The sequence below is a fragment of the Emys orbicularis genome, chromosome 20 (assembly GCF_028017835.1).
Source record: "Emys orbicularis isolate rEmyOrb1 chromosome 20, rEmyOrb1.hap1, whole genome shotgun sequence".
In the NCBI taxonomy this organism is placed as follows: Eukaryota; Metazoa; Chordata; order Testudines; family Emydidae; genus Emys; species Emys orbicularis.
Genome location: NC_088702.1, coordinates 9,936,939 through 9,956,216, shown reverse-complemented (window position 1 = coordinate 9,956,216; position 19,278 = coordinate 9,936,939). Strand labels below are relative to the sequence as shown.

Below are 19,278 nucleotides of genomic sequence, written 5' to 3'. Positions count from 1 at the left end.
CGGGAGGGCGCCGAGCCCGGCCGCGGGCCCGCAGTCCCTGAGCGGCCGGGAGCAGGGCGGAGAGCCCGGCTGGGGCTCTCCGCTCTCCCCGGCGGCCAGAGCACCGGCGGGAGGGCGGAGAGCCCAGTCGCGGCCCTGCTCTCGGGTCAGAGCGCCCCGCCACGCCGCCCCCCTCCAGGCGCCGCCCCAAGCACACGCTTGGTGGGCTGGTGCCTGGAGCCGGCCCTGGACGCTGCTTCCAGCCTAGGGCCGCACAGAGCTTCACAAACACTGCTAGAGCCTCACTGGGAAGTGGGGGAAATTGGTCCTGCCTCCCAATGCTGAAAAAATGCAGCCACCTCTGGGGCGGGGCATTGCAGCTGCTTAACAGCCTCACAACAACTCTGCACTGGACTCACTCACGCAGCACTGATATGCAGCCACCTCTGGGGCGGGGCATGGCAGCTGCCTAACAGCACAGAACAATATAACAGTTTAGGACAAGAAGTGAAGAAGAGTCTTGTGTCCAGTGTAAATGTCTGAGTGAATTTACTCTGGCAGAATGTAATTACCCAGTGGCCCTGGCTGGGGTGCAGCCTAAAACCTCAGTGCTTGTGAAAATGAAGGTGGGAAGGCAGGATCATGGAGTTATGCGTCTGACCCAGCAGACAGCAGGTCCAGCACCACTGTGGGGTCAGCACTGACTCAGGGGAGCGCGCCCCCTATTGAGCCCCCTTCCCCATGCCCTGCAGCACAGCGCCCCCTAGTGTCGCACTGGGGCATTGGGATCAGCACTCACTGAAGGAGCGAATCTCCTATGAGCCCCCTGCTCTGGTCCCTGCAGCACAGCACCCCCCTTGGAAACGCATCTGTCCCCCAGGTTAGAAATTTCCTGCCAGCGCCAGATGCCATGTGCCAGCTCCTGGGAGCGGGATTTCTCCTTGGCCTCCCTCCCGGCAGCTCGAAGGACCCAAACCCCTCAGTCCCCCTTGTCTCTGTGGCTGTTCTCAGGCCCCCAAGCTGCCACCGCGGTGTCTCCTGGGCAGGGGCGAGATGCCACGCTGCCGCGCGCTGGGCTGGCACCACAGGAGGGGCATTGTGTTGGGAATGGGCACGGGGCTGTGAGCGGCCCCACGGGCCCTCGTACCTGCCTGAACCCCGCTTCCCTGTCACGCCCAGCCTCTCTCCCTCTATCTCCCCCCACTGTCCTCCTGGCCTGGCCCCTTCAACTCAGGCCTCATCAGGCCTGTTGTCCCACAGCCCTGGGAAAGGCCCTTCGCCTGGGCCGTCTGGCTGGCACTCCCCCGTCACAGAGACATGGACATTAAGGACCGGTCTTATCTAGTCTGGCCTATATAAACCAGGCCGGGAACCCTGCCCCCCGGGATTCCTGCAGCCAGCTCCAATGGCTTGTGCCTGAGCCTGAGCAGGACATTCATACCCAGGCTCCAGGGAAAGCTCCCACAGGTCGGGGGATCCCTCAGGAAGTTGCTCCCACCTGGGAAAGGTCAGAGATCAGCCCATCTCTCTGTGGGAGGGTCCCTGAATAGGGGATCGGAGAGAAGCAGCCTCGCTACCGGCTGGATTGAGGGACTCTCAGATCCCTTCCAGGCCAGCCTGGCCCCACGGTGCTGGGGGCTGGTGGAAGCTAAGCCAGGCCAGAGCACCTGCTACAGCCATACGGCATGATCCCTTTGCCTCGTCCTGGAGGCCCCTCTCCTCATGCATTGCCCCTCCCAGGGCAGCACAGAAATCCTGCCTCTGGGTGTCTGGACCCTGGATCTCAGTCCTTCAGAGCCACGGATGAGGCTGGGCAAAGCCTGGGAGCAGATCAGGGTGCGGTTCTGATGGTCCATGTGGGGGGCACAGTCCCTGTGCGCTGGCTGCCGCCCACTCTCTCCTCTCACTCCCCTCACCACTAGCTACGGGGTTTTCCCAGCTTCATCTCTCCAAGCTCAGGGCTCCCCGTGGCTAGGGCCTGCAGCTGTGTCTCCCTGTAGGTTCGTGGGAGCCTGGATGCCCTTTTGCCTGCCTGGCGCCACGGGACTGACTCAGGTGGGCCTCTGCCCCCGTACCTGACGATGCTGCTGCCTGGAGAGCAGGCGGTGTCTGGCTGCAGGCTCAGCTGAGCTCACCTGCCAGGCGCAGGCCCTGCTGGCTGGTGAGAGCCCCGGCGGGATCGTGATCCCCTGCGGAGAATTCGCTGGTCCCATGTGCAGGGGAAGGAAAACAATGGGGCTGGCGTGTCTCCTGGGAGCCATCTCCATGCTCAGTGTGTGTGTGAATGGACCTGTGGTGTTGCAGGAAATGCCTCTGACAGCGAGTGCTCCAGCCAGACGCGGCCATGCTGGGTTAAACAGCAATGCAGTGATGGAAACTCAACCGCCTACGCGCCCCAGGGACTGCAGGGCAGCACCTTGCCACAGCTCTACCAATGCCCCTCAGTCCCGACCCGCAGCCCCCTGCTAGCCCAGCCCTGGGTCCCCCCCACAGCTCTGCCGATGCCCCTCAATACCAACCCGCAGCCCCCTGCTACCCCGGCCTTGGGTCCCCCCCCCAACAGCTCTGCTGATGCTCCTCAGTCCCAAACCCGCAGCCCCCTACTATCCCAGCCCTGGGTCGTCCCCCCCCACAGCTCTGCCGATGCCCCTCAATCCCGACCTGCAAGCCCCTTCTAGCCCAGCTTTGAGCTCCCCCCTCATACACAGCTCTGCCATCTCAACTCCAACCCTGAGCCCAGGTTTTGGATCTGATGGCACCAAAATTTCACATGCCGCTTCATTAAGATCTTTCCTTCCAAGTGAATGTTAGTGTCACCCGCTTTCCACCGTTGTGACTGCTGGAGGATCACGAGATCAGTCATTCCTGTGTGCTGCCATCCGCCTCGCCCACATCCTGCCCCAGGGCAGAGCGAGATCTTGGGCATTTCCCAGCCGCTGCTGCACACGCTGTCCTCTCTACCCCGCGCTCCCTGGACAAATGGTTTGCAAGAAGCGGCCTGTGGAAGCTGTGGACGCAGACTCCAAGGGGGAGACTGAGACAGCTGCCAGGGGCTGGGGATCAGCGGCAGGAGACGCTAGGAAGGAAGCGTCACTATTGCATATCAGCCAGGCTGTGGGGTTCTCCGGGTGAATTAGCACAGCAGCCACCAGGGGGCAGCAAACAGGGGAGAGGGAGGGGAACCTGTAGCAAATGTGGCCAATAGGAGTTTTCTAAAGACCCCCTCCCCCCCCCCGCCCCATCCAGGTGTTGAGCCCCATGTTTCCTGTTTGGCCCAGTTGTGCTCCCCTTGGTCCCAATTCTATACCAACTGGGCCTGATCCTCGGAGTTTGGCCTCAGGCTTCAGTAAAACCCAGGCGTCCTGACTCCCACTCCCCTCCCATTCCAACCTATGGACACGACTCCCCTCCCCTCTTGGGGCCAATCCCATTTAACATTTTCATTCATGACCTGGGCACAATAAGTGGGAGTGTGCTAATAAAGTTTGCAGATAACACAAAGTTGGGCAGTATTGCCACTACAGAGGAGGACCGGAACATCGTTAGTCTGGAGAAGAGAAGACCGAGAGGGGACATGATAACAGTTTTCAAGTACATAAAAGGTTGTTACAAGGAGGAGGGAGAAAAATTGTTTTTCTTAACCTCTGAAGCTAGGACAAGAAGCAATGGGCTTAAATTGCAGCAAGGGCAGTTTAAGTTGGACATTAGGAAAAACTTCCTCACTCTCAGGGTGGTTAAGCACTGGAATAAATTGCCTAGGGAGGTTGTGGACTCTCTGTCACAGGGGATTTTTAAGAGCAGGTTCGACAAACATCTGTCAGGGATGGGTAATACTAGATAATATGTAGATAATGGTCTAGATAATGCTTAGTCCTGCCATGAGTGTGGGGGACTGGACTAGATGACCTCTCGAGGTCCCTTCCAGTCCTGTGATTCTATGAGCATACAAGAAGATCTGGAGGGTGACCTTGAAAACTGGAGTAATAGAAATGGGATGAAATTTAATAATACCAAGTGCGAGGTTATGCATTTAGCAGGGCCGCCCAGAGGATTCAGGGGGCCTGGGACAAAGCAATTTCGGGGGCCCCTTCCATAAAAAAAAATTGCAATACTATAGAATACTATAGTCTCGTGGGGGCCCCTGCAGGGCCTGAGTCCTGGGGCAAATTGCCCCACTTGCCCCCTCCCCGGGCAGCCCTGGCATTTAGGGACTAACAACAAGAATTTTTGCTATAAGCTGGGGACGTATCTGTGGGGTACAGCAGAGGAGGAGAAGTACCTGGGTGTATTGCTTGATCACAGGATGACTTTGAGCCGCCAATGTGAAAAAGGCTAATGTGAGCAGGCGAGGTATTTCCAGTAGAGACAGGGAAGTGTTAGTACCATTATACAAGGCGCTGGTGAGATCTCACCTGGAATACCGTGTATAGGCGCCAACTTCCCCTCTTCTACCCCAGCACCCCTGGCCCCGCCCCTGCCCCAACCCACAAATGTCGTCTGCCAGTCCCCTGCTGTAACCAACTGGCTCAACACCTAAAAGGCTTTACAGAGCCTGACGTTAATACAGCAGAGATGGGTTCATGAATTTTTAATTTTAAAATCCTTTTCTATACTGGAGGTTTTTTCTGTATGTATTTATTTATTCAAATGTAACCCTGCCTTGGTGCTGGGAAGCCGACCTCAGCGAGCGCTTTGGGCTGGAGCATGAGCAGTGGAAGGTGAACCTGACTAGGCGCGGCAGGTGACATTGACTAGGCCTAAGATAGACTCAGACTCAGACCAGGTGTTCTGTGTCTGACAGTGGCCAGAGGAGTCCCTGGGGCGGTGGGAGGACCTGCCCGTGGGGGAAATCCCCTCCTGACCCCGTTGGTGCTAGCCCCTCCCCAGTGCATCTCTGGCACTGACTGCCCTGGGCCTCCTGCTCATGGATGCAGGGGAGGGAGGAGTCACCCAGGGACAGATGCTGCCATTTGTTGTGCACCAGCCTTGCTGTGGCTTCTGGCGACGTTAAGTACATGAAGGGTGGGCCCAGCTCGCGGTTAGCAGTAATGCAGGTCACCTTGACCCACAAGACGGGACAACGAAACCCTCCGTCGCCCCAGCCCAAGGTGAAGCCAATGCTGGGCTGGCGAGAGAGCCATCGCCCTGCGACCAGGGGGCACACAAGGTTTGCCAGCGGGAGGGGCATCATGGGCACAGCCCAGCCTGCAGCCCTCGGTCTAGAGGTGAGACGCTGTGGGCAGGGGGCACGGCTGGGGCTCTCCGGTACCAAACTCCCCAGCCGTATCCTTGAATCGCCCCCAGGAGAAGATGAGAAGCTGTTCAGAGCTTCATGGCAGCGGCACGAAGATAGAACCCGGATCCTCGTGCTCGAAAAGGTCCCGTGCGCTACAGGAGAATTGTGGTGCCCAGCGCAGGGACCAGGGCGCCCACTGGAGTCGTCCTGATTCCACCCGGAAGCGAGCGGCAGCGCACAGACACTAAGCCCGCGCGGGACAAGGGGATCTGGATCCCCTTTAAGGAGAGGGGCTGAGGCTGCCAATCCAGGCGACCTTTGAGCTGAGGATACAGGTAGGACCTGGATTCAGGTATTCAAGGCTCCTACGAGTCCTCTTCACTTGCCCCTCTTGTCCCCATGGCCCCATCCAGGTGCACACAAATACCCATGCACACACACACACCTGTACAAGTACATGCATGGATGCATATGTGCAACCCACCCCTGACGCAGACAACCTCCATTCCCCCGCCCCCCCCACCCCCGCGCGCTTCTCAGGCCCATCATGCTGGTCTGTCTGCACTCCCCAGCTGGGCCATCGCTTGCAGCCTGCAGTTAATGTAGCGTAGACCTGGTATCCTTGGCAACGGCAGCCGCATGGGAACAGCGCGGAGTCGTTCCGGCTCAGGTTCTCCCACCCGCCACTTAGCTGGAGGCTTGGCACGGGCGGCAGGGTGCAGCGTGCTCCTCCTCATCCTCGATGCAGGGGCTGCCAGGGGGCCCAACGAGGCCGAAGGCTCCAGGCCCAAACACAGGGGACTGGGAGGTGTCAGCGCCGAGCAGGACAAGGGCTGGATCCTAGGTCCAGCTGGCTCAGAAATGCAACGTGCCAGCACCAATGGGTGCTGCCGGCACAATTCCTGCGTTTTATTCCACACCCAAAATCGAGTGGAACGTTCAGCGGTGGGTTAGAGCCGGTCAAAATTCTTTCATTGACCAGTTGTTTGGGTGGGAAAACGACTTTTTGAATCACGTGAAAATCTGAAGCGCAACCTGCTCGGATGCGACATTTTGGTGCTGAAACGAAGCAAAATGAAAAATTGTATCATTTAGATTCCAAACAAAAAATCCATTCGGTTTTTTGGTTTTTTTGTTTTTCCTCCTTGTTTCCCCAGGTGTGCAAAGGGGGGAGGGAGGGAGGGAAACGGGAAACTGAAATTTTTCCATTTTGACTCTCAAAATAACCCAAACGTTTCCACGAAAAAAATATCTGTAACCCCAGGAAACTGGTGAATGCCGTTCGAAATTTTTCCCAGCACGTTCTTAATTGCCAAATTCAAATGGTCGCGCCCCTGGGTTTCCTATGCCCTGGGCTTGGGTAGCTCCTGCCACCACCATGTTTTGCACTTGGACTTTTTTATACCACTTCACCCCCTCGTTTGGCTCCAAGGACCCTGGCCCCTGGAGCAGGGAGCTGGCTGATACAGGGTGTGGTGCTTTTCAAAGCCCACCGCAGGAAAACCCAGTCACCACAGCTCTGCTCCCGACTTGGTTAAACGAACTCCTGATGATGACAAATGAACCCACTGATGAGCTCAAGTACTGATTATCTGGAGGGGAGCCCTCCACCGTCTCATGCACAGGACAGTCTTAGTACAGATCCCAGTTCAGTCCTTCTCGGAAGCAGCTGGGTCCTACGTCCTCCAGACGTGGGCTCAGTGCTTTCTTCCCATCCAGACCCCGATGGACTAGTCTCTCGTGGCGTGAGAGTCCCGTCCTGACATTTTCAGCCAGATCCCGGAAAAACCCACCTCATTGTTTGAACCAAATAAACAAAACAATCCAGAAGCCCCTTGTGGTTCTCACTGTTCATTTTTAATCACGTTGGTTGTTACAATATTGATCTGTACAAAGTTGTTTAAAAATATACAAATTGTACATTGGCTGCCCCCTGCGAGGGAGGGCGTGTGTGCGTGTGTGTGGGGTGGCGCCGTGTTGTTCCGTGGGAGGAGGTAAGGGTGCGTTGTGCTGCGACGAAACCAGCGGAGATCGCTGATTAAAAGTCCACACAGGGACACTGGGAAAGGGACGAGCTGCCGGTGGAGGAAGGGAAACATGCAGAATGGATTTTTATCTCAGGTTGGCAAACAGCAATTTTAAGGGACAGATTTCCTCTGATTTGGCCTTCAGTTTGCCTGCAGGCTTATTTATGCTTTGTAATGGACTGACTATGTCTCTACAGGACACAGTTGCCCTCTAGTGGTTGGGACGGGAGCTGCTCTACTGTGTGTCATGGGCCCTATAATGCCGAGAGAGAATGGGGATTCTCCTCTAGCTCCAGGCATTTGGCTTTTATGAGGGGAGAGACTCAGTTATTACCCGCGACGTTCCAGCTGGGCTGTAACTTCCCCTCCACAAATTCAGGGGAGGGATTTAAGAGCATAATGAAAGCCGATGAGACTTGGGCTCTTCCGGTGCTTTTGAAACTCTCCCCCTTCGATGTTTGGCTCAGGCTGGGTGAACACCTGCCCCTCGGCAGGGAAAGGGCAAACTCTCTCAGCTCTACCGCGGGGAAGGGAGTGGCCAGGAGGCGCTCGTGACATGCAAGGGCAGAGTGGGACGCTCAGGGCAGGGGACCTGGCAGCTCCCGACTCACACGTGCTGAGATCAAAATCCAGATGGGCCGCTGCAGACAGAGATGGAGGGGGAGGGGGCAGACGGACTCTATTGGGGGGGATTCGTCCCCAGGGGGCCCAGTCTCCCCCCTGGAGTCAGTGTCCTGCAGGGGGTAGTGTGGGGCTGGGGGACGTTGGCTGCGGTCAGATCCATGTAAAAAGGCGTTATCGTTAGAGTCTGGTGGCGTTCTTCACTCCGGCGCGGCCGCGGGCCCGTCACTCCCACCCCTGAGCCCCCAGTGGGGTGGCACGGGTGCGACCCGGGCGGGGCCTGGCCTTGTGTGTCAGGCAGGCTGGGGACGCCCACAGAGAGGCAGCTAATCGTCATCATCGTCATCGTCATCGTCGTCGTCGTCGTCGTCATCATCCTCCGTGTTGATCTCCCCCTCCAGCACGTCCTCGAGCCAGTCCTCCAGCTCCTCCGTGGATGGCAGGTCCTCCTCGTTGTCCATCTGCATCCAGATGCTGTCAGCCTGAGGGGGAAGGGGGGAGCGGTGAGTTGCGGGGGAGGGAAGGAGTGGGTGGGAGGGCAGGAGGCCAGAGACAGGGTCACCCCCGGTGCTGGATCCAGCGTGGCCAGGCTCTCTGTGTGACGAGCGGCGCAGGTCTCGGATCCCAGTGTTCGTACTGTACAGCTGCCCCACCCCCATTGCTACCAAGGATCAGGCCCTGGCCTGAGCGATCCTGGTCCCTGTGAGCCTCAAGGCTGGAGCAAGCTGACCGGGCGCCAGGGGAAGCTGGCCTGGGGCAGCTCTGGGCATAAACCAGGGCCTCCAGACCTGGCCCATAATTCATTCAGGCTCCAGGCTGGATCTCTGTGGCCCAGTGCACTCCGCAGGGCACAGAGATCAGCAGCTGCACAGAGGAGGCCAGGATGCTAAGTCTGTGGAGCCAGTGTTGGGGCATTTCTGACACAGACCAATCCGTGCAGAACACACAGGACCAAAGCATGTTGGAAGCGTGTCCCCGAGCTGGGCTACAGCCGTGCTGATTTCCCCATGGCTCCGGCACACGTTTGAAACACAGGCTGCGGGGAGGCGGGGCACTGGGCTCCCTCGACCCAGCAGGGGTCACATCCCCAGGGACTGCAGAGAGACTGACTCCCAGCCAGACTGGCCCCGACACACGGGCGGCCCCTGCGTGTCTGTATACTCACATCTGTGACGTTGACCACACCAATCTGGGGCTGGGACAGGTCGATATCGAACGTCTTCTCCCAGTATGGGATCAGCTGGAGCGGGAGAAGAAGAGCAAAGGTGCATGAGCGCTGCAACAAAGCCATGCCTGCTCTGCACCATGGCACCCACCACCTGAGCTAACGGAGACTCCCCATTAGTTGTTAGCACAATAGGGCTTATGATGCACCATCAAACTGTTCAGGTTTCATCCAGCAGAGGGCAGCGGTGACACACACCCCTATTCATTTTATTCCACATTCTAAAAGCACCATCTGCACCCAGACACTGACCGGCTTGGCATGGCCTCAAGGCCTAATGTGAGAACGTTGGGCCCCAGGACGGAGCCTCCCTTGGGACCGGCAAAGGCAAGTAGATGAAATAAGAAAGGGGATTTGTTATGGAGGCTGCCAGGCACAGACAGACCCTGTGGTTCCCTGCGGCTCCAGCTCCCAGCCTGTGCTGCCCAGAGTGGGCTGAGCACACTGGACTGCCCCCCAGCTAGCCTTCCCGCCCCCAAGGCAGAGCCACCCCGAAGGGCAGGAGGTGGACTTGGGAACAGCGGCTCTCTCGGGAGGGTCTGCTGGCAAAGAACAGCTCTGTGGAGCATAACACAGTCCACTATCACCTGTGAAATAGGATCTATCTATCTATCTATCTATCTATCTATCTATCTATCTATCTATCTATCTATCTATCTATCTATCTATCTATCTATTCCCATATACCCCCACTATCTATCTATCTATCTATCTATCTATCTATCTATCTATCTATCCCCATACACCCCATCATCTATCTATCTATCTATCTATCTATCTATCTATCTATCTATCTATCTATCTATCTATCTATCTATCTCTATACACCCCCTCGATCTATCTATCTATCTATCCCCAGACACACCCATCTCTCTGTCACTCTCCATCTATCCATCCACTGCCCAAAACGTTGTTAATCCAGAGTTAAGGTTTCCCATTGCTGCTTTTTGCCCTTTCAAAACATCAAGTTCTGCTCCATTTAATCCACCGAAAAACCAGGAAACACAGAGTTAACACCAGCCCTGCCCCACAACCTTAACTGTGCCTCCTGGACCGGGCAAGAGCCCCTGGGATGCCCTGTCAGCGTGTCTCAGACAGGGCTGCCCTGTGACACGCAGATGGGAGGAATGACTAAGTACATGTGCTATTTTTATGTGGCCGGCGAATCCCACAGCCCTGGACTCTCTCATTGGTCTGTGTGCACCCAGGGCCGGCTCCAGGCACCAGCTTACCAAGCAGGTGCTTGGTGCGGCCACTTCCGAGAGGGGCGGCACGTCCAGCTGTTCGGCGGCAATTCGGCGGACTGTCCCTCACTCCTGCTCGGAGCGAAGGACCTTCCGCTGAATTGCCACCGCAGATCGCGATCGCAGCTTTTTTGTTTGTTTGTTTGGCTGCTTGGGGCGGCCAAAACCCTGGAGCCGGCCCTGTGTGCACCACAACTGACCCTCTCTGTGTTAGGGGTGGCTGGAATGGCTGAACATACGAACGGCCACACTGGGTCAGACCAAAGGTCCATCTAACGTAGTATGCTGTCTTCCGACAGTGGCCAGTGCCTGGTGCCCCAGATAGTGGCCTGGGATGGCTGGACTGGCTGGGGGAGGGACACCTGGAGCGGCTGGGCCAGGGACAGCAGGACTGGCTGGGGGAGGGACACCTGGAGCGGCTGGGCCAGGGACAGCAGGACTGACTGGGGGACGGACACTAGGATTGGCTGGGCCAGGGACAGCTGGTTTGATGGGGGAAGGTTGCCACAGCTCAGGCTGTGATATGTGGAAAGGGGCATCTGCACCCAGTGGGACCCCTCGTTTCTGGGCTGAGCTCTGTGGGAGTACAGCAGCACAATGGGGTGTTCCTGCTGTGGAGCTCTGGGGCAGAGGTGACAGGTCCCTACCGGGCACAGGGAAGTGCAGGGGATTTTCCCCGAGGGATCCTTGGGACAAGGATCAGGGGGCGGTAATGTCTGGCAGCTCTGACTGTGTTGGCTGGGCAGCACCCAGGCACAGCCAGCTGCAGTTCACCAAGTCTGCCCTGAATGGGACTTTTACCTTAGTGAGGACAAGGTCTGACCATTTCTCCTACTCTGTGTCCCCACCGAGCCCCAAAGCACCCGGGATGAGAGAACACGACTGCGTCTGCCAGGGGTAGGGAGGGGCATCACTCAGCTCTGGCTGGCGGGGCTGGCATGTACCTTAACGCAGTATTTCCTGGCTGTCACAGAAGAGGTGCCGTGCAGTCAGTATTCTGGAAAGGCGCGAGGCCCTGCCAGCCAGCCAGAACTGTGCATTAACGATGCTTAGAGGCAGGAAGTCTGTCTGTTTATCTATCTATTGTGACGCTGGCAAACAAGGTGCCAGCTCATGACAACGTCCCCCCTGCCAAATACCCAGCTTGAATCAGTCTGGCTCACCTGTGTGTTAGTATTGTTAAAATGGGATTAGAAGAATGTGTTTAGTGTTTAGACGTTATTGAATGCTGGTGAGATGCTGCCAGCATTAATCTCCCTTATAACATCTGTATCCTACATTATAAGGTAATATCTGAGCGGTGGTATTGTGAGCCTCTGTGACTGTGTAAATCACCAGACAGGAGAGAGACATGAACTAGTGTGACGTGCTGATCTGCTGCAGAAGGTGTCACATTCTGCCCAACAGGAAAGGTCCATCGACACCCGATTGTGGGATGTTAAAGAGGACAAAAGACGTTGGTTGTCTCCCCCCGTGAAGACGAGTCATGCAAGTGGATTCCTCCCAGAGTTTTCAGCTAAGGGATAAAAGCCCCTAACAAGAAGGAACTGGATCTCTGTGCTGCTCAGACTCTGGGGGGGCAAGGTGTTCTAGGCATAAGCAAGAGATCCCCAGCTGCTTAGCCCTGAAGGACGTACAGAGCTTGCTTATGGTAGAAGCTTCTATTACCTTTGACAATTAAGATTGTACCTCATTTGTGTATCTTTGTTCACCTGGATTAACCCTGTAAATATCTCTCGTTTCCTTTTCCTGTTTAATATATATCTTCATATTGTTTATGATTGGATTGGCAACAATGCTACAAGCGTTGTCTTTGGTGTGAGATCTAAGGTGCAAGTGACCTGGGGCAAGTGACTGGCCCTTTGGGACTGGGCATCACCTGACTATTGCTGTGATTCTTGGTGCAAGGGACCAGCTATCATAGAGGTAAGCGCACCTGGCTGGTGAGGTAGATCTGGGTGTGTGACTCCGTGTGAAAACAGTGCGTGAGGAGTTCCCACTCGATAACTGCCCTGAGGCCGGTGCTCCGTTGCAGGCAGAACTTACACAGCCCTTCTCCTCACAGTACCAGTGATTTTGTTATAGCTCTGAGGCCGAGTTCATCCCTGGGGTAAGGGCGCTGGAGTCCGTGCCATTACACCAGGGCTGGATCTGGCCCTTCCTCTTTACCCTCCTGCCCTGTGGCCCCGCCCATGGCTGCGACCTGGTCTGGGGAGGCCGGAGTAGGCAAGATCCAGCTGCCTTACGGCAGGGTCCCCTGGCGGGGTGTTTCGTTCCTGGGCAGACAGGCCCTCGGAAAGGTGGGGGAGGGTCTCTCGCCGATTCCACCCTCAGCCTGCAGCTACGCGATCCCTCACGCTGGCCACCAGCGAGCCCCTGACTCCGGACAGTGGCTCTGGAACGCGTGGACGCCACGTACCAGGGGAAAGTCCTCCGGGTCGATCCAGATGATGCTCAGGTCGGGATTGTCCGTATTGTCCTGGGCAACATCCTTCAGGATCTCCAGGAACTCGTAACCGTCTGCGCCCGGAGAGAGCAGGTGGGTGAGAGACCAGGACAAGGGCAAGCGGCCACTGCCCCAGGGAGTGGCCGCTGAGCTGAACACGGTGAGCTCCAGGGGAGAAAGGCCACCTCCCCGCCCAACCTCCCTCTAACCTGCCACCCCCCGCTGCATGCCAAGCGCCCCAGCCTGAACCCCCTCTCCCTACACAGTAACACCCCCAACACCCCCTCCCACGCACCCTGCTCCAGCTCCTGCCTCGTCCTCCCCCAAGAGCTGAGCATCCCAGCTCAGAGGCAGGTTGGGGAGGAGCGGGAGGGGGCCGTGCCTGCCCTGCAATGAATCAGACACAGCCTGATCCCCACCTGCTGCCGCTCCTTTGCCCTGGTGCCACCTTCATGTGTCTATTTCACCTGCCCGACCTTCAGCCCCACCTGCTCCCGCTGCCCCCTCCCCCTGCCGTGCGCCCTTCCCAGCAGCCAGACTTCTGCATCCCACCCGGCCCCATAATGGAGCTGTGCCCTTCAGAGCATAGAGGGCCCCTCCTGGGGCCGTCAAGCACCCCTCATTGGAGGATGCTGCACCCCGGCCCATAGCGTGTCCCCCTGGGGTGATGCAGTGCCCCTGGCGCTCTGCTCAGCCACTCTGGGTCTCTGCGCAGTGATCAGCGGCAGCTCTTACCAGGGTCGTCCTCCTCTGCAAAGGCCACAATGTGGATTCCGTCCATGTCATCTTCCTGGGGAGTGGAGCAGAGAGAGTCACCGGTCACCAGGTGCATCCACCTTCCTGTTATGTGGGGGTGTCAGACCCCTCTCCCCCCCCGTGCAAATAGGGAGGAGTGGGGTGCAGAGTATGTTCGGGTCAGAGGATCAGCTGGGAGATGGACAGGTCTGCACACTCACCACAGCCCCACTCGCACGTGAAGGCAGGTGCACATACGCCATTCACACCCCCATTCACACCCATCAGTGCCCCAGTGCAAACCCTAGTGCAAGCTCCCCCATTCACACCCCCACGCACACTCATCAATGCCCTGATGCAAACCCTAGTGCAAGCTCACACCCCCATTCACACACCCCATGCACACTCATCAGTGCCTCAATGCAAACCCTAGTGCAAGCTCACACCCCCATTCACACCTCCTGTGCACACTCCTCAGTGCCCCAATGCAAACCGTAGTGCAAGCTCACACCCCCATTCACACACCCCATGCACACTCATCAGTGCCTCAATGCAAACCCTAGTGCAAGCTCACACCCCCATTCACACCTCCTGTGCACACTCCTCAGTGCCCCAATGCAAACCGTAGTGCAAGCTCACACCCCCATTCACACACCCCTGCACACTCATCAGTGCCCCAATGCAAACCCTAGTGCAAGCTCACACCCCCATTCACACACCTCATGCACACTCATCAGTAACCTAGTACAAACCCTAGTGCAAGCTCACACCCCCATTCACACACCCCGTGCACACTCATCAGTGCCCCAATGCAAACCCTAGTGCAAGCTCACACCCCCATTCACACACCCCGTGCACACTCAGTGCCCCAATACAAACCCTAGTGCAAGCTCACACCCCCATTCACACACCCCATGCACACTCATCAGTGCCCCAATGCAAACCCTTGTGCAGGCTCACAACCTCATTCACACACCCCATGCACACTCATCAGTGCCCCAATGCAAACCCTAGTGCAAGCTCACACATCTCATTCACCCCAACACAGACTTTCACAGCCCAGTACACACCTGAATGCAAATGAACACAGCCCATTCACACTCCGGTACAGACACATCCATACATAGTCATATCAAAGCTCCCAAGGACACTCCCTGCCCACATCCACACGCCTACCCCCACACCACCATACTCATGTACATTCACGAGTACCATGTGCGCACCGTATGCTCACAGCCTCCTGTGAAAATACACCTACGCACCCAGGTGCACCGAAAGATTTACATGCACAGAACTCGAAATACACGTGTCAAAACACACACACAAATATACACACAGGCCGTTATGGAAGTGGCTCTACTTTGTTGGGCACACACGCATAAAAGGATATATGTACACACGCATGCACACACCTTGGCAAGTGTACACAGACACACACAGATCTCTGTGCATGCATACATGCGCAATACATGCAGATAACTGCAGGAATACACGTCCCACCCAAAGAAAGAGACATGTATCGACATCGTCTCAGATATGCAAACACACCACACACATGCAAATCACAGGTACACACATTCTGCACAAACCAGACACACACACAGCGTATGTGCACACACATATACACACATGCAGAAGCACAATTACATGTGCGCAGACACACATATTGGATACACCACACACACATACATATACCCCATAGCATTAACCTCTCCCTCCAATAGACACACAGAGAGAACACCTACAAACCAAAGAATAATGCAGCTTAGAAAGTAACAGGACCAGTGATATTTTAGGGTTAGTGTTTATTACCGGATGTTGGCACATGCAGGAAATGTTATTTGTTATATGTACTATAAAACATATTGGCAATAGGCACACATATGAAAGGCAGAGGTGACAATAGACTATTAAAGGGGGAAAATATCTTACAAAATCACCCCCATCTTTGTGATTTAAAAAAAATGTCAAATACATAATGGGACATGGCTAGGCTAAAAATGAGAGCCCACATTTTCAATCTTGGGTGCTTTGATTTTTCTGAGCGTGCAGAACTGCCATTGAAGTTAGGATCAGAACTTCTGAAAAATTAAGCCAATTATTCAGTTGCCTATGTCTAGATTCTGATGCCTGATTATAGTTTGAAAATTTGGCCCCTATATTGTTTAGAAAACAAATTCCCTTCCCGGTGCTAAAGACACCACAGCAGGTTGTTAAAACAGAAAGCATGTGAAACATCTAATTTGTGCTGTCAGTTTCTGCTCATTTTCACTTGCTCGTCAATTTCACTTTCTAGTCAATTTCATTGTCTAGTCAATTTCACTTTCTGCTTTTCCTGCACCAGCCCAAAGCTGATGCCTTTTAGCTGCTGAAGAAACAGAAAAGTGTCTAAATCAAAACAGAAAAGTGTTTTGATGGAAACGAGGAAAAAATCCACGAAATCATTTCTATTAACATTCGTTTTCTAAAATCTTTAACATCCCACCCCGCGCCCTTCCCCAAACCAACGTATAACTGTGGGCCCAAACAGCTGGACACTGAGGCCCAGACCCTAAGGTATTTAGGCATCTAACATCCACTGACTATTTAACGAGTCAGCTGAATGCTTTAATGAAAGGGCATAAATGTGTCCAGTTTCGTGGGATTTTTTTCATATATTTTTCATAAAGGTTTTAAGAGCCAGATCCTCAGCTGGTGTAAATCAGCGTAGCTGCATTTATGTCGCTGGAACTACCCTGCTCTACGTCAGCTAAGAATCTGGTCACAAATGTGTGTGTGGTGCATTTTTAAGGAACTGACTAAAGAATAGACCCAATCCCAGCTGAGTCCTTCACTCATCGGGTCTGATTCTCCGTTGCCCTGACTTTTCTGCAGACATATACATCAGCGCAAAATGGGGGTAAAGTGCTGATCTGGTAACATTCCTTACCCACTTTGCACAGATGTAAAGGATGGTACAAGATATAGGGCATGGGAGAATCAGGCCCAAAGAGTTACGCGTTCAGCAAGGATTGGGCCAGGTGACGTCCACGGGAGATTTGCCCGAGTTAAGGAACATGGGAGAAACTAGCACGAACTTCAGGAGTTGAAAGAAATCAGAGCTAGGGAAAGAACTATTCAATCTTGCCTAGTCCATCCTGGGGGGCCAATCCAGGACTGCGCCCCAGGGACGTTTTCCAGGGTTCGGTGCAGTACGGTTTCAGGCACCCCAGTGTGTCATTCTGGGGGGCGGGCTGGCGGGACGTTAGAGGGCTCATGGTGACGGTTCAGCGCCATGCTTGGGTGGGTTAGATGGCTGGTTGGCAAGGAGCTGGGCCCCTGTCTGGCCATGCACAGCATTAAGCTCACGAGACACCAGGCCTTCTCTGGACTCACCCAGGTCTCATACATGCTGTCTGGCTTCAGCTTCCTCAGTGTTGACCTGCAAGATAACAACAGAGGCTGCTTTGAGGGAGTGTGTGAGGGATGGAGCCCTGCAGAAACCCAGCCCCCATCAGGCATGCCCCGGGCAATCAGGTGGCATCTGCTAAGTCCATGCTCCTCCATGGTGCAAGAGTGGTCCTCAGAGTTTAATTACTCTTGGGCAGAGCAGGGGACTGAATGCCATGGTGCCTGGATTCTGCTCCTAGCATTGAAAGGGAGAGTTGTATAATGGTTAGAGCAGGGGGCATGCAAGTCAAGACTACTGGGTTCTATACCCCACCACAGGTAGAAATGTGGGGTAGTGGTTAGTGAAAGGGAGCTGGAGGCAGGACTCCTAGGTTGTATTGCCAGCTCTAGGTGGAAGTGTGGTCTAGTGGTTAGAGAACAGGACTCCTAAGGTTCAGTTCTTGTACCCTGCGGTGGGAGAACACAGTCTGTGTGGTGCTAAGCTTTGGGTGTTTGAAACCCTGAGCCAAATTTTTGCAACAAGTAGGGGAGAGACAGTGAGAGAGACAAAGGCGGATGGAGAGATACAAAAGGGAACAAAGCAGCACAAAATCAAACACAATCCAGTCGGGGAAGTAACTGCCGAGCTATTTGATGGAATAAAGAGCAGCTGCCATGGCAACCAAAGTCCCTGATCTGCCAGCGTTTAGCATGAGTCAGGGAGGGGCAGGGCCTCACGCACCATGGCAGTAAAATGGAACAAAAGCAGAGATCTGGCCCTGGGGATCTACCGCCCTTCGCAGAGCCATGCCCTGTGCTCCTGGGCCTCTGTGCCGGGGGAACGTCACCCCTGAATTGCTCCCGTCCCCTTGCCTGTCCCGTCTCCCGGCTGCTCTGTATTGAGGTCGCTGGGTGGGGGAGGGAGGGGAGCGGCAGTTTGATCCGAGGGGATTAGCGTGAACAGGCAGCCAGGACAATGTGTCAGGAACATCCTTGTCCAGAAATGCAATCTGCTGGGGGGGTGGGGGGGGGTGGCTGGGCTGTTAACCCCTTAGCTCCCAGTGCCCGGGGTGGGGGGGGGGACGGGACGACAACTGGCTTTCAGCTCCAGTGTCAGTTAGAGAAGCCTCAGGGCTGCTCTAATCTACACTCTACTCCCCAAGAAGCAGGGAATAGCCACAGTGCAGCACGCCCTGCTCCACCCGTTACCCTGGGAACAGGACCCTTGTGTCTGCTCCATGCCCTCTGGAGAGGCCTATTGTGTGTGTGTGTGTGGGGGGGGGGGCTTGACAGCATAAGTGAGAAACAAGCTGGATGAATCTCCACAGCAACTCCTCTCTCTTCTGTAGGGTGCTGGAGTCCCTTTATACTCAGACAGCATGGGCAGAAGCCAGGCAAGCTGCCCCCATCCACTGTGCTTTCTGCGCCCTGCTTGCCAAGGTTATGATTTGGCTGCTGCTGAAATGCAGCCACCTCTGGGGTGAGGCAGTGTAGTCATTTAACAGCCACACAGCTATGCTGCAGAGGCATCACTCACCCACTACTGAAAATGCAGCCGTCTCTGGGGTGGGACACAGCTGCTGTGTCACAGCCACACAGCACAGCAGTTTAGAGCAGGAAATGAAGGGGAATCCTGTCTCTAACTGACCGTGTGCAGCAGGGCTGTAATGATCCAAGTGAGAATTAGGCCAGGACCCTAGAGTAACATCCCCACTCCTTGCGTAAGTGCCACAGGATATTTAGTGACAAGTGGTCAGAGCCTTGGAGTTGAATCTCAGCAGAGACGGCTTTAGAGGGGACATGGAGGAGGACAATAGGACTGGCTCCAGGAAAGTCTGTCATGGGGGAGGCCACAGAAGGACAAAGCAGCTGAAACCCCCTCTCCCACCAGGACCCCAGGGGCAGCCTGGGCTGGGAAAAAATGGGCGGAGCTGTCTGAGGAGGGGGCGTGGCTTAGGCACCTGGGGAAGACAATAATTAAGCTCCAATGGCCCCACCCCCTGAAAATCACAGCAGCTCCCCCTAGTGGAGGGCAGGGGCAGGAGGTGTCTCGGGGCAAATCCCCCAGCAGGAGTGGATCTGGTCATGACGGGCTAGTGGCTGGGTGTGGATCACATCACTGCCTTTGCGGGAGGAGGGTCCTTTAGGGGGAGGAGGGGGCTCTCGCTCCATGGAGCCCCCAGAAGTAACCAGGAGCTGAGCCCCCTCCTGGGAGACAGACTCTGCGCCAACCCAGTGCCATGTTTCTATGGCAGCAGGAGAATTTCCTTGCTCTGCCGCAGCCATAGAAACGGAGCTGTTGTCAGGCTGGGCAAACGTTTTATTCCATCCCTAGCCACAGGCATCCAATGGGGAAACCAGCGTCTGTGCCAGGCTGTGCCGGGCAGCTCTGCCCC

At 55.6% G+C, this 19,278-nt stretch overlaps 1 protein-coding gene across 1 annotated transcript in view; it reads right to left on the bottom strand.

Moving 5' to 3' along the window:
- Positions 1-8,189: 8,189 nt before the first annotated feature.
- The window catches only part of CASQ1 (calsequestrin 1), a 31,130-nt gene continuing 20,041 nt past the window's right edge, over positions 8,190-19,278 (bottom strand). The window contains exons 7-11 of the mRNA XM_065420191.1: positions 16,889-16,934; positions 13,514-13,568; positions 12,752-12,852; positions 9,029-9,103; positions 8,190-8,345 (exon numbers count right to left, since the gene is read on the bottom strand). Of these exons, the coding sequence (XP_065276263.1) occupies positions 8,190-8,345; positions 9,029-9,103; positions 12,752-12,852; positions 13,514-13,568; positions 16,889-16,934 (433 nt within the window). The remainder of the gene's footprint in view (positions 8,346-9,028; positions 9,104-12,751; positions 12,853-13,513; positions 13,569-16,888; positions 16,935-19,278) is intronic.